Raw genomic sequence first — 16,173 nt, 5'->3', positions numbered from 1 at the left:
GAAATGGCCTCCCCGATCACCAGATCTAACTCCGTGTGACTTTTTTCTGCGGGGACAAATTAAAGATCTGGTCTATGTAGCACCTCTAAATGTGATGTAGCAGAGTTCCAGGAGAGAATAGGGGAAGCGACTGCCACAGTCGACGACGCCATGTAGGGACAGGTACGGCAAGAATTCGATTACCCTATTGATGTCTGCCGGATCCCTTGTGGTTCACATATCAACTGTTTGTAAAAAACAAAACTTTCATAGTTTCTCTTCAAAATGCAATCTGCACAATATTTAATTCTTGTGCAATAAATTATTGGTGTTCCCAGACTTTACGTACGCCCTGTAATAGATGAATTTTTTTGTTCCAATTAATCCACAGTGAGGAGATCTCCTAGAATGTGGATCATGTCAAAATACAAGGATAGACAATAAATATTTACATAATAAGAACAGATACGCTAATGTACCTTCCACAGAGCCTAAATGAAATTGCCGTAGTGCATGTGGAATTGGAAAAATAAAAAAGAAATTCTTAAGCATACTTACATTTAAAAGAATATATAACTTGTCACCAAATATTAAATGTTCAATACACTCAGATGAATTTGTAATTCTTAGGCTGTTGTAGCCATGTATCATCATATAAAGAAATAAAATAAAAACATTTTCAGCAGCTATTTACAATGATCGCATTACTGCACAGAATTTGTATACAACACTGATTGTACACAATATTCACATTAAGTGATATTATTAACAACACGCACGATTCAATCGATTCTGCTAAAAAATTCATCAGTGGAGTGGAAGGAGCAGCCACCAATAAATCTTTTACACTCACTTCAAATGGAACTTTATTATTAATTGAACTTTTTATGGCTGCTGGCACGTTACTGAAGCATGTCTACTGCTGGCTAGTGGCCACCTTTCTGAACCAAAGTAAGTGACTTTAAATCATCATGAAAGTTATTCTTATTTCTGGTATTGATTCCATTAACTGAACTGCTGGTTTGAAAAAAAATATGTTTCTTAATGAAAAATTTCATTAAGGAATAAACACATTGCCAAGCAGTAATTAATATTCTCAGTTCCTTAAACTACCCTCTGCAGGTTGTTCTTTAGTTCCCAACATAAATAATTCATATTGCACATTTCTGGACTCTGAAATCTTTAGCTTGCTTCAGAAGATAATATGATATTACGGAATGAAGGTAAGCATAGTACGCCAGCTTTTTTATAGTTATATTACCTACGTCTGACAACATTCGCATAGCAAATAAGAGTGTGTTTAGGCAATTCAGCAGTTTTGTGGTATGCTCCTTCTTGTTAAATTTATTATTAAGCTGTAATTCCAAGAATTTGACACTGCCAACTTCTTCTATCTGCTTGTCATCACCACGCATTCATGTAAAAATATTGTTAACAGTCAGACAGACAGACAGACGGACAACAAAGTACAGGGTGTTTCAAAAACAATATACTTATTACAAAGTATTATTCTGTCCAAACTATCGATCCCTGCACTTCGGCTCGGCTATTGGAGAAGCGAACACATAGTCTAGTTTATATTAATAGCTGCTAGATGTCAGTTGTCTTCTGTTTTGCTTGGTAATTGCCCTATGTTTAAAATGACTAGTCCGCAGCAGAAATCATTTTATGTTCTCAAGTTTGCCAAGTGCAATTCTGTGATTACAGTGCAAAGATGTTTCAGGTAGAGGTACCTAATTGATCGTCCAAATGGGTGGAACATTTGCAGATGGTATCAACAGTTTCTAGGTACAGGATGTGTATGTAAAGGAAAGAGTCCTGGCTGCCCCCATGTTCCTGAAGAAAATGTTGCAAGAATTCACACTGCTTTCCAGCGCAGTCCTTCAAAATCAACTTGTCGTGCCTGTTGAGAGTTACAACAACAATTCGGCATGTTTTGAGATGTCGGTCGGTTATGAAGCCGTACAAGTTACAGCTGTTACAAGCTCTGCGTCCTGATGATAAACACAAACGTGTGGAATTTTGTAACGAGATTCTTGATGTTATTGACAGTGATAACACTTTCGCACAATGTATTGTATACAGTGATGAAGTGACTTTCCGCGTTAGTGGTTCGCATTTGGGGCCTACAGAACCCACACGCAACCATTGAAAGTGTACAAGATTCCCTCAAAATGAATGTGTTTTGTGCGATATCCTGATCACCTGTTTATGGCCCATTCTTCTTTGATGGAGCCACGGTTGGTCAGCAGTATCTCGCTATGTTACAAAATTGGTTGTTTTCGAGGCTCCACGAAGACAACTTCATTTTTCAACAAGAGGGTGGTACTCCCTCACTGGAGTCACCACGTGTGTGAATATCTGAATGAAACTCTACTGAACTGTTGGATCGGTCATCAAGGAGCTGGCAACTTAGCACATCTCAACTGGGCTCTCAGGTCACCGGATTTGATACCGTCTGACTTCTTCCTGTTGGGTTTCGTTAAAGACAACGTTTATGTACCACCATTCCCACAGAACCTTGAAGAGTTGAAGAGCCGGATCCGTACTGCTATAACACAGTGACGAAGGAAATGCTTGCCCGAGTATAGGAGGAATTTGAGTATCGATGTGACATTGTTTGTGCCACTGATGGAGGACATACTGAACATCTGTAATCTGAACTTTTTGTAAATATGCATGTAAAGTTTCATTAAAATTTAATAAATATATGGATCAAAATATGTATATTCTTTTTGAAACACCCTGTAATTAAACAAGGGTCCTGTTTTCCCGATTGAGGTACGGAATCCTCAAAAAGAATTATGCCCCGACTTGGCTAAAAGACATGATTGGCTGATAGCACACATCCTGAGGCATCAAGAAATTGTCAGTTTGGTAAGTCAGGTAAGTGTGGGAGGGGGCGGGGGTAAAAACTGTAAAGGGGGCCAATGCTCGACTACAGTTAGGAAATTCAGGCAGATTTATGGCGCATCAGTTCAGCAGAGACAAGGAGTCTCACATAGGAAACTCCAGGTTGGAATAACAACAGTTCTAGGGATAGGATAGATTACTACTCGACATAAAGATGAGTTGCAGACTGGCAAAACAGTAAGACTGTTATATATACTGATGAGCCAAAACATTATCACCACTAGCTTAACTTGTTTGTCCACGTTTGGAACGAAGTACATCACTGATTCTGACTATTAGGGATCTGACAGCTTGTCGGTACGTGTGTGGAGGATACGTAGCACTAGATATCTGTGCACCAGTCACTTAATGCGTGTAAATAACAGGCTGCTGATTGGTGTACGGCACGAACAGGTTCCGCACGAAACTTCCTGGCAGATTAAAACTGTGTGCCGGACCGAGACTCGAACTGTAGCATAGTTCTGGCTCTGAGATACTGACAATTAAACTGCCGAAACGTGACATCGCTGTCGGGGAAGACGTCAACCGTGAAGGGATGCGAGTGGTCTGCTGCTGTCAGCTTCTCTTCGATTACTACCACAGGTCTCACTCGAGCACAGGAGAATGCGTCCCACAGCACAATACTGCTCGCAGGAGCCTGCACCCGCAACGTGCAGCACACTTCGGACTGCCGTTCACCTCGATAATGGCGTTCGTGGAGATGCGAATCGAGCCAGAATGATTCACGTGAAGAGCAGACATGTTTCTACTGACTGACAATCTAATCCCTACAGTCCCTGCCCACTGCAGTCTCAATAGAGGTTGTCGGCTCAACACGTCAGCACGTAGGGGTAGTCCATTGCGGAGCTCCACATTCGACAGTGTACAATAAATGGTGAGCTCGGAAACACTTGTGCGCACACCAGCATCGACGATGTTGTGGCAGAGGTGCCACAGATTGCCACCTACCCTACTTTACACGGCAAGCTTCCGAGCCCCACATTCTGTGAAGAGTCTGCCCAGTGGAAGTTTCACTCTCCTCCTACCTCTTTCCACAGATGTTCACGACAGTAGCACGTGAACATTCGACCAGCTTTGCCATTGTCGAGATATTCGTACACAGGTTCTGCGTAATAATAATCTACCCTTTGTCAAACTCAATGGATTTCCCCATTTGCAACCCATATCTTCGTTAGGGCGATCCCCCGTCTGTGTATGCTCTGCTTACACACTTTTCTTACCATGTCACATGCCCACAATGCCACCACGCGACATACGATGTCGCAGTGGGCAGTGGTCATTATGTTTTGACTTATCAGTGTATGAAGCTATTGTTCAAAGCCATCTACATCTAAATTTACATTTATACTCCGCAAGCCACCCAACGGTGTGTGGCGGAGGGCACTTTATGTGCCACTGTCATTACCTCCCTTTTCTGTTCCAGTCGCGTACAGTTCGCAGGAAGAACGACTGTCTGAAAGCCTCCGTGCGCACACGAATCTCTCTAATTTTACATTCATGATTTCCTCGGGAGGTATAAGTAGGTGGAAGCAATATATTCGATAACTCATCCAGAAACGCACACTCTCGAAACCTGGTGAGCAACCTACACCGCGATGCAGAGCGCCTCTCTTGCAGAGTCTGCCACTCGAGTTTGCTAAACATCTCCGTAACGCTATCACGGTTACCAAATAACCCTGTGACGAAACGTGCCGCTCTTCTTTGGATCTTCTCTATCTCCTCCGTCAACCCGATCTGGTACGGATCCCACACTGATGAGCAATGCTCGAGTATAGGTCGAACGCGAGTTTTGTAAGCCACCTACTTTGTTGATGGACTACATTTTCTAAGGACTCTCGCAATGAATCTCAACCTGGCACCTGTCTCACTGACAATTAATTTTATATGATCATCCCACATCAAATCGTTCCGCACGCATACTCCCAGATATTTTACAGAAGTAACTGCTACCAGTGTTCCTTCCACTATCATATAATCCTACAATAAAGGATCCTACTTTCTATGTATTCGCAATACATTACATTTGTTTGTGTTAAGGGTCAGTTGCCACTCCCTGCACCAAGTGCCTATCCGCTGCAGATCTTCCTGCATTTCACTGCAATTTTCTAATGATGCAACTTCTCTGTATACTGCATCATCATCCGCGAAAAGCCGGATGGAACTTCCGACACTATCTACTAGGTCATTTATATATATTTTGAAAAGCAATGGTCCCATAACACTCCTCTGTGGCACGCCAGAGGTTACTTTAACGTCTGTAGACGTGTCTCCATTGAGAAAAACATGCTGTGTTCTGTTTCCTAAAAACTCTTCAATCCAGCCACACAGCTGGTCTGATATTCTGTAGGCTCTTACTTTGTTTATCAGACGACAGTGTGGAACTGTATCAAACGCCTTCCGAAGTAGAGGAAAATAGCATCTACCTGGGAGCCTGTATCTAATATTTTCTGTGTCTCATGAACAAATAAAGTGAGTTGGGTCTCACACGATCACTGTTTCCGGAATCCATGTTGATTCCTATGTACTAGATTCTGGGTTTCCAGAAATGACATGATACACGAGCAAAAAAACATGTTCTAAAATTCTACAACAGATTGACGTCAGAGATATAGGTCTATAGTTTTGCGCATCTGCTCGACGACTCTTCTTGAAGACTGGGACTACCTGTGCTCTTTTCCAATCATTTGGAACCTTCCGTTCCTCTAGAGACTTGCGGTACACGACTGTTAGAAGGGGGCAAGTTCTTTCGCGTACTCTGTGTAGAATAGAATTGGTATCCCGTTAGGTCCAGTGGACTTTCCTCTGTTGAGTGATTCCAGTTGCTTTTCTATTCCTTGGACACTTGTTTCGATGTCAGCCATTTTTCCATTTGTGCGAGGATTTCCTCAGCAATGGGCATAAACACATTCACGCAAGTGAGCAGCTAAGACCGGAGCCGCAGGTGGTGGCCACTGAGTGTGCACGATATGAGATGGACCATTTTAATATGCAATGGTGAGTAACTCGAGACAGAGATGAGATACAGAAAAATATTTTAGCTAAAAATTGTAGGTGACAAAGAGGGTCACACAAATTGCTACTGATGGTCGTGACCTCCAACAGGATTTTCTGGGTGATTTGGAGGTTAAAGTGATTTTTAAAAAAATGGGAACCCTAATATTTGATCTAAGGTTTGCAAAGATTGGCAAATTTCACGTATCAAATGATACATTATTTGAGGTTTGATGAAAGTCAAATAGGCAAATATGTTTTCAGTTCTAGTACAGATTAACTCTGAAGAGAGGAGTGATACAGCGAAATACAATGTCAGATACAAACTGGAATGAGCATAAGGGGTCAAAAGTCACTACCAAGAATATGACCTCAGTTATCGAAGGTCATTTGAAGGTCGAGTTTTGTTTCACGGAAACCCATATTTGTTATGTGGGTTAAGGAAAAAACAAGGAAAGATTTGAAATTTACGTATTAATTAACATGTTTATTGGCAAAAATAAATATATCGCAACAGATAAATGTTTTTTTGACATTTTAAGACAGAACAAACATAAATAAAACATACATCACCGATTTACAAGTCGTCAAGTGGGTCCCCTCACATGTAATTTTTCTGGAGGCCTTTAGAATTTTTATCTAACATTGTATTTTGCTGTATCTCTCCTGTACTCTGATTTAATTCCTACTAGAACTAAAAATGTATTCGCTTAAATGCACTCGATTATTTGACCTTCATCAAACATTTCCACGACGTCGAATAACGTATCATTTTATAATTAATATTTGCCACTCTTTTTAAATCTCAGATATTAGGGTTCCCATTTTAAACATTCACTTTAACCTCCAAATCACCTTTACAATTACATCGAAGGTAACAGCCATTAGTAGCAATATCTGACCCAATTTGCCACCGACAACTCCTCTCTAAAACATTTTAACCTGTTTCCGAGTTATTCCGCATTACGGATTAAAACGCTCGGTAGAATCTACACCTACATCTACATCCATACTCCGCAAGCCACCTGACGGTGTGTGGCGGAGGGTACCCTGAGTACCTCTATCGGTTCTCCCTTAATTCCAGCCTCGTATTGTACGTGGAAAAAAGGATTGTCGGTATGTTTCTGTGTGGGCTCTAATCTCTCTGATCCTCACGGTCTCTTCGCGAGATATACGTAGGAGGGAGCAATATACTGCTCGACTCTTCGTTGAGGGTATGTTCTCGAAACTTAAACAAAAGCCCCTACCGATCTACTGAGTGTTTCTCCTGCAGAGTCTTCCACTGGAGTTCATATATCATCTCCGTAATGTTTTTGCGATAACTAAATGATCCTGTAACGAAGCGCGCTGCTCTCCGTTGGATCTTCTCTATCTCTTCTATCAACCCTATCTGGTACGGATCGCACACTGCTGAGCAGTATTCGAGCAGTGGCCGAACAAGCGTACTGTAACCTACTTCCTTTGTTTTCGGATTGCATTTCCTTAGGAGTCTTGGAATGAATCTCAGTCTGGCATCTCCTTTATCAACGATCAACTGTATATGATCATTCCATTTTAAATCACTCCTAATGCCTATTCCCAGAAATTTTATGGAATTAACTGCTTCCAGTTGCTGACCTGCTAATTTGTAGCTCAATGATAAGGGATCTATCTTTCTATGTATTCGCAGCACATTACACTTGTCTACAGTGAGATTCAATTGCCATTCCCTGCACCGCGCATCAATTCGCTGCAGATCCTCCTGCATTTCAGTACAATTTTCCACCGTTACAACCTCTCGACACACCACAGCACCGTCCGCAAAAAGCCGCAGTGAACTTCCGATGTCATCCACAAGGTCATTTATGTAGACTGTGAATAGGAACGGTCCTGCGGCACACCTGAAATCACTCTTACTTCGGAATACTTCTCTCCGTCGAGAGACAGACTACCCCGGCGAGCTACGTCGCACCGACCTTCCGCCGAAGACAGGGAGCAGTCCGCTACGCGACGACAAGCTGTCAGGGCGGGAGGAGCGGGGGAGGGAAATGCGTACCCAGGTGCGGCGGCGCCTTACAGGAAGTCCTTGAGCAGGGTGGTGCGCCGCTTCTCGGCGATGTCCATCTGGTTCTCGAGGTCGCCGCGGTCGGTCGTCTCGGCGCGCTCCACCTTCCAGGAGAGGTTCTCGATCTCGGCCTCGAGCTGCGCCTGCTGGTACTCGAAGAGCGCCTTGCGCGGGCCCGCCTCCATGTAGTAGGCGTACGGGTACGTGTACTGCAGCGTGTAGCGGCACTTGGCCAGCAGCGCCGCCGCGTCCAGCAGGTACTGCCAGTCGATCCAGGTGCCCGCCGCGTTCATGATCTTGTCGTCGATGCGGCGCCGGATCTTGCGCAGCGTCTGCTCCTCCAGCTTGAGGCTCTTGGAGTGGTTCTCCCAGCGCTCGTAGTAGTGCAGGTACTTCTTGAGCGCCTCGCGCGCGCGCGTCAGCGCCGACTCCTGCGCCGCGTCCGGGTTCTCCTTGTAGCGCGAGCACTCGTAGTAGTCGGAGCCGTGCGACTTCCAGTCGCCCAGGCACATCCAGCAGAAGTCGTGCTTGCAGTTGTAGCACTGCATGTGGTTGCAGCCGCCGTTCTTCTCGATGCAGACGTGGCAGCGCGGGCAGTCCTTGGTGTGCGCGCTGATGTAGTTGGCCGTCTCGCTGTCGTCGGCGCACTTGGTGAGCCAGCGCCGGATGGTCGCGCAGTCGGTGGGCGCGTGGTAGTCGCCGCCGCACAGGAAGCAGAAGGCGGCCGCGCAGCTGGAGCACTGCGCGCGCTTGGCGCGCGGCTCCTTGGCGCGCACCACCCAGCGGCAGTTCAGCCCGGGGCAGAACTGGAACTCCGGGTGCGACTTCACGTAGTCCCGGAACGCGAACTGCTGGTACCTGCGGACACGGACCACACACCTCGCTATTTCGCCAGGCCCCGCGCGCCTCATACTATCACTCGCCTGCTGCGCGACACTCGGAAAACACTCCGGTACGGACGACACAGTAATAAGCATATTCTCGAGCCACAATCGTGCTATATTTTTTGAAACAATAAACTGCCATTTGGTCGTGTATTACTGTATTTATCTTTTGTACTATCTCAGGGTGTATACGTGGAGGCTGTGTATTACTGTATTTATCTTTTGTACTATCTCAGGGTGTATACGTGGAGGCCGTGTATTACTGTATTTATCTTTTGTACTATCTCAGGGTGTATAAGTGGAGGCCGTGTATTACTGTATTTATCTTTTGTACTATCTCAGGCTGTATACGTGGAGGCCGTGTATTACTGTATTTATCTTTTGTACTACCTCAGGCTGTATACGTGGACAAGGAAAATAAAAATTCCCGGGTTTCTCCTGGATTTACCGGTTAAAAATACACTTTCTTCCGGGTGAAAACATACTTTTTTTCCTGTTAACTGCCAGGATATTGTCTCTCGGAACTGTACAACTTATAAGTCCTTTAAACGATTATGGTTTTATACGCGGGCGTACATTTTCGCGGCGCTTTAGAAAACTAAACACAGGGGAAAAAAAAAAAAAAAACACGTGTTGGAAAGATCTTTGATGTGCAGCAACATGTACGCTGCATATTTTCGTTTTACGAAAGTATAAATTCGAATTCCACCAAATACCGCATGTTACTTTGCGAAGCAGTGAAATCGAGATTGCGTTCCGGTTTCGTAAGCCAGTCATAGCTCATGTCACGTGATCTCGCCAGCGGGTACTCAGAGCTTAGGACACGTGATGTAGTCAGCCAATAGCAACATCGCTGTTAAGAAGCGCGAACACACAAATAGAAAAAGTTAATGGTTTAAATTAATATACACTGTGTTGCTACACGCAAAGCTTTCACATATAATATTGGTCTATAAGATTAATACGCTGCAAGAGAAGCTAAGCTTTCGCATATAATGTTGGTGTTTTATTCGCGTATTACACGTCAAGATATATCACACAAATGTGCCAGTAAAATTTTTAATAACGACATAAATGTCTGATCATCTGGGCTCGAAATTCATATAAATGGCTCGTTATCAAAGAGTCGATTTTTAAATTTGAGTCAAACGCTCTGTCATTTAAGAAATTCATCGTACATTCTCGCACGGGATACAGTAATATCTTAGCAAGCACGGAGACAACAAGAACTGCACCACAAAATGAAATAAAAACAAAAAAAAGATTAGTAATATCCATTGTTGAGTATCGGTTCTTACCAGTGAAAATTATAAAAATTTAACTGATAACAGAAACAATGGAAAATTTCCGGAATTCTAAAAAATTCCCGGGTTTTCCCGGATCTCCCGGTTGTCCCGGGTCGTATACACCCTGTATCTAGATTTCAGCTTTTATGCCATTAATTATCAAGTATAATGCTGAAAGTCCTTAGATCAGTAATATGTCATATCCGTTAAGGCAGGGCAAAGCCGGTAAACAAGGCTAACACGTAGTTGGACAGTTACATCTTAAAGGCCTATGTTGGTCTCGTTTCCTGCTTTGGACTGCCTCGAGAGATATGACATGTTAATGGTCTAAGAACACTTAGCAGTATACTCGATAATTGCATATAAGCTGAAATCTCGATAGAACAGAATAAAAATACAGTAATAGACACTCAAATGATGGCTTATTATTACAGAGAAAGAAGAAAAGAGAAGAAAAGAAAAGAAAAGAAAAGAAAAGAAAAGAAAAAGGAAAAGGAAAGAAAAAAACACAGTAGTAAGCATTCCCCGGTGTTGAGAAACAACTGAAAGTGTTGAAAAGAAGCAAGTCCTTCCTTAGTTGTGAGCTCTGTAAGATCCACGTACTAATTTATATTTACGTGACAAACCCGAATTCAAGGGCTATTTTTCATGTTTGACAAATGGATCTGTGCCGACATTTGTAAAAACGGCGATGGTCCATTAGTCCTTACTAATGTAAAATTGCCACCTTCTGAGGAAGACAAATTTATATTTGTCGAAACTTAGGTAAAGAATTCTTTATCCACTGCAACTGGTCGGCTGTTTATAATTTTATTACGTGGAACCATTGCTGTTGTGCAGCTATGTTTAAAATATTGACCTTCCTTAGTTTGTATTTTTCACGAATCTCCCCCCTGGAAAAATGTCCTGAGCAATTGGCAAAATGTGCACGTGACTTCTCTATGTTGTTGTTGTTGTGGTCTTCAGTCCTGAGACTGGTTTGATGCAGCTCTCCATGCTACTCTATCCTGTGCAAGGTTCTTCATCTCCCAGTACCTACTGCAACCTACATCCTTCTGAACCTGCTTAGTGTATTCATCTCTTGGTCTCCCTCTACGATTTTTACCAATACTAAATTGGTGATCCCTTGATGTCTCAGAACATGTCCTACCAACCGATCCCTTCTTCTGGTCAAGTTGTGCCACAAACTTCTCCCCAATCCCATTCAATACTTCCTCATTAGTTATATGATCTACCCATCTAATCTTCAGCATTCTTCTGTAGCACCATGTTTCGAAAGCTTCTATTCTCTTCTTCTCCAAACTATTAATCCTCCATGTTTCACTTCCATACGTGGCTACACTCCATACAAATACTTTCAGAAACATCTTCCTGACACTTAAATCTATACTCGATGTTAACAAATTTCTCTTCTTCAGAAACGCTTTCCTTGCCATTGCCAGTCTACATTTTATATCCTCTCTACTTCGACCATCATCAGTTATTTTGCTCCCCAAATACCAAAACTCCTTTACTACTTTAAGTGTCTCATTTCCTAATCTAATTCCTTCAGCATCACCCGACTTAATTCGACCACATTCCATTATCCTCATTTTAGCTTTTGTTGATGTTCATTTTATATACTCCTCTCAACACACTGTCCATTCCATTCAACTGCTCTTACAAGTCCCTTGCTGTCTCTGACAGAATTACAATGTCATCGGCGAACCTCAAAGTTTTTATTTCTTCTCCGTGGATTTTAATACCTACTCCGAATTTTTCTTTTGTTTCCTTTACTGCTTGCTCAACATACAGATTGAATAACATAGGGGAGAGGCTACAACCCTGTCTCACTCCCTTCCCAACCACTGCTTCCCTTTCCTGCCCCTCGACTCCAATAACCGCCATATGGTTTCTGTACAAATTGTAAATAGCCTTTCGCTCCCTGTATTTTACCCCTCCCACGTTTAGAATTTGAAAGAGAGTATTCCAGTCAACATTGTCAAAAGCTTTTCTAAGTCTACAAATGCTAGAAACGTAGGTTTGCCTTTCCTTAATCTTTCTTCTAAGATAAGTCGTAAAGTCAGTATTGCCTCACGTGTTCCAGTATTTCTACGGAATCCAAACTGATCTTCCCCAAGGTCGGCTTTTACTAGTTTTTCCATTCGTCTGTAAAGAATTCGTGTCTCTATAAGAAGGGCAAAAGAACGGACCCACAAAATTACACACGGATATCTTTTAACATTGGTTTGCTGCAAAATTCTTGAACATATCCTGAGTTCGAATATAATAAATTTCCTCAACGCCCAGACACTTACATCCTCACATCTTCACGATTTTATATGGCATCAGTCGTGTGAAACTCAGCTTTGCCCCGTTTTCACACGATATGACGCAAACTACGGATGAAGGGCGACAGGCAGATTACATACTGCCATATTTCCGAAAAGCATTTGACACAGTACGCCACTGCACACTGTTAACGAAGGTACTCGCATACAGCATAGGTTGCCAGGTATAAGACTGGCTCGGAGACTTCTCGAGTAATAGTACCCAGTACGTCTTCGTCGACAGTAAGTGTTCGTCGGAGACAGGGTAACGCAATGAGTGCCCCAGGGAAGTGTGACAGGACCGTTGCTATTTTCTGTATAAACAAATGATCTGGCAAACAGGGTGGGCAGCAATCTGCAGTTGTCGCTGACAATGCTGTGGGGTACAGGGCGGTGTCAAAGCTAAAATTTCCAATTGGTGTGACGAATGACAGCTAGCTCCAAAAGTATTAGGTCTACAACTTTGCTTCCGCCGTTTTGCAACAGATGGTAGTAGTGACAAATGGTGGTAGTGGTGGTGGTTGTTAGTGTTTAACGTCCCGTCGACAACGAGGTCATTAGAGACGGAGCGCAAGCTCGGGTTAGGGAAGGATTGGGAAGGAAATCGGCCGTGCCCTTTCAAAGGAACCATCCCAACAGTGACAAATGGGGTTCGGCTGTTTGGTCATACGCACCTGTAAACATAATGCCATAAAAACATTACACGATTTGTGATTGCATCATAAGGTTATTCTCGATTAAGTACGTCAACTTACGTACCCATTTCTTGCCATTTGCGGGAAGTTTTAATTTTCTGCTTTGACATGAAGATACCTGCGGTTGTGGCTCTTGAAATGCTGGGTAAGACCAATGGTGAGGACACTATTAGTGGAAGAACGTGCAGAGAATGTTTTCAATGCCTTAAGAACGGTGATTTTGATGTCGAAGACCGGCACAGTGGTGGAAGACAGAATGTTATCGTAGCTACTGAAACAGACGAAGACAGTCGCATGACTTCATCATCGAAAGGAAGTGGTGCGTTCGGGCCCAGCACTGACACACAAACGGCCACAATACAGCGATAGACACGTAAAGGTAATTTTGCAGCAGGTCAGTGCTCAACCCCATGTCGGAAAACCCATCAAAATATACAAGGAAACGTTGAAACGAGAAATCCTATCCCTCCCGCCATACTCTCCATACATTGTTCTCCCTGACTACCACCTTTTTCGATCAGTGGCATACAGTCTGGCTGACCAACACTTCCGGTCATATGAACGAGTGTAAAATTGAATCGATTCATGGATCCCCACAAAAAGAGGCCCAGTTCTTCCGCCACGGGATATGTACGCTATCCGAAAGATGGGAGAATGTAGTGGCCAGCGATGGGCAATATTATGAATCAATTTTTTTGTAAGTTTTTCACAATAAAGTCACAAACTTCGAGAAAAAACGGCAGAAGCAAAGTTGCAGACCCAGAAGAAGAACGCAAGTTAATGCAGATGAGTAGGAAAATCAAACCCGTATTCCAGAATGAGATTTTCACTCTGCAGCGGAGTGTGCGCTGATATGAAACTTCCTGGCAAATTAAAACTGTGTGCCCGACCGAGACTCGAACTCGGGACCTTTGCCTTTCGCGGGCAAGTGCTCTACCAACTGAGCTACCGAAGCACAACTCACGCCCGGTACTCACAGCTTTACTTCTGCCAGTATCTCGTCTCCTACCTTCCAAACTTTACAGAAGCTCTTCTGCGAGAGTACCGGGCGTGAGTCGTGCTTCGGTAGCTCAGTTGGTAGAGCACTTGCCCGCGAAAGGCAAAGGTCCCGAGTTCGAGTCTCGGTCGGGCACACAGTTTTAATCTGCCAGGAAGTTTCAAACCCGTATTGTTTGAAGCACTAATAGCGGCCTGGCTGACACAGTCATGTCATTTGGATATCTGGGTGTAACATTGCAAAGTTATATGAAATGGAGAATGTCTTGAAAGGAGGATATAAGATGAACATCAACAAAAGCAAAACGAGGATAATGGAATGTAGTCGAATTAAGTCGGGCGATGCTGAGGGAATTAGATTAGGAAATGAGACACTTAAAGTAGTAAAGGAGTTTTGTTTTTTGGGGAGCAAAATAACTAATGATGGTCGAAGTAGAGAGGATATAAAATGTAGACTGGCAATGGCAAGGAAAGCGTTTCTGAAGAAGAAAAATTTGTTAACATCGAGTATAGATTTAAGTGTCAGGAAGTCGTTTATGAAAGTATTTGTATGGAGTGTACCCATGTATGGGAGTGAAACATGGACGATAAGTAGTTTGGACAAGACGAGAATAGAAGCTTTCGAAATGTGGTGCTACGGGAGAATGCTGAAGATTAGGTGGGTAGATCACATAACTAATGAGGAGGTATTGAATAGAATTGGGGAGAAGATGAGTTTGTGGCACAACTTGACTAGAAGAAGGGACCGGTTGGTAGGACACGTTCCGAGACATCGAGGGATCACCAATTTGGTATTGGAGGGCAGCGTGGAAGGTAAAAATCGTAGAGGGAGACCAAGAGATGAATACACTAAGCAGATTCAGAAGGATTTAGGCTGATGTAGGTACTGGGAGATGAAGAAGCTTGCACAGGATAGATTAGCATGGAGAGCTGTATCAAGCCAGTCTCAGGACTGAACACCACAACAACAACAACATGTCTTATGTTTTCCAAATATTGACCAACATTGTATGAACTCTCCCATCAAAGGCATGGCTACCTATGGAACCAGTCACATGATCTACAAGCTAAGCTGCAACCACTGTGCTGCATTCTACGTGGGCCCGACAACCGACAAGCTGTCTGTCCACGCGAACGGCCACCGACAAACTGTGGTGGAGAAACGGCTGGACTGTCTCGTCGCAGGGTACGCTGCTAGACACGAAGGTTTTCATTTCAGTGACTGCTTCACAGCCTGTATCACGTGGCTCCTTCCTACGAACATCAGCTTTTCCGAATTGCGCAGGACGGAACTCTCCCTGCAGTATGTCCTATGGTACCGTGAGCCACCTGGCTTCAACCTTCGTTAGTCGTTATCCTTACCCACCTAGCCCATTCCGCATCCCCTCTCCAGCACTACACAGACCTCTAGTCCACTAATGCAGCCACAGTCTTTTTACTTCTCTCCTTATCCTCTCCGCCCCCTTGCCCTTAGTCTAACCTCCCGACTGCACTTAGCTGCCCTGCGCCTTCCCTGTAGGCTCCAATGAGCAGCTCTTTCCCATTCCCGACCCCTACCCTGCTATTCCACCCCCTCACCCCCCAGCTCCCTCCTTACCCCCACCACACAGTTGCCTCTCCCATAATGCACTGCAGTGTCGAGTGTCGAGCAGCGCCTCAGCAGCCAGCCAGAGACTGTGGTCATGTTTGTGTGAGTTGCATTAGCGAGTATGTGTGTGTGGGGGAGGGGGGGGGGGTTTGTATTTGATGGCCATTAAAATTGCTACACCATGAAGATGACGTGCTACATACGCGAAATTTAACCGACAGGAAGAAGATGCTGTGATATGCAAATGATTAGCTTTTCAGAGCATTCACACGAGTTGGCGCCGGTGACGACACCTACAACGTGCTGACATGAGAAAGTTTCCAACCGATTTCTCATACACAAACGCCAGTTCACCAGTATTTCCTGGTGAAACGTTGTTGTGATGCCTCGTATAAGGAGGAGAAATGCGTACCATCATGTTTCTGACTTTGATAAAGGTCAGATTGTAGCCTATCACGACTGTTTATCGCATTGCGACATTGCTGCTC

General features: G+C 43.8%; 1 protein-coding gene across 1 annotated transcript in view; it reads right to left on the bottom strand.

Annotated features, from left to right (window-relative positions):
* LOC126295363 (potential E3 ubiquitin-protein ligase ariadne-2) overlaps positions 1-16,173 on the bottom strand; it is a 70,728-nt gene that overhangs the window by 18,495 nt on the left and 36,060 nt on the right. The window contains exon 2 of the mRNA XM_049987842.1: positions 7,940-8,785. Within this exon, the coding sequence (XP_049843799.1) occupies positions 7,940-8,785 (846 nt within the window). The remainder of the gene's footprint in view (positions 1-7,939; positions 8,786-16,173) is intronic.

This window comes from Schistocerca gregaria, chromosome 11 (assembly GCF_023897955.1).
Source record: "Schistocerca gregaria isolate iqSchGreg1 chromosome 11, iqSchGreg1.2, whole genome shotgun sequence".
NCBI classification, from domain to species: Eukaryota; Metazoa; Arthropoda; class Insecta; order Orthoptera; family Acrididae; genus Schistocerca; species Schistocerca gregaria.
The sequence above is the reverse complement of the archived record's forward strand: the minus strand, read 5'-3'. Positions and strand labels throughout refer to the sequence as shown.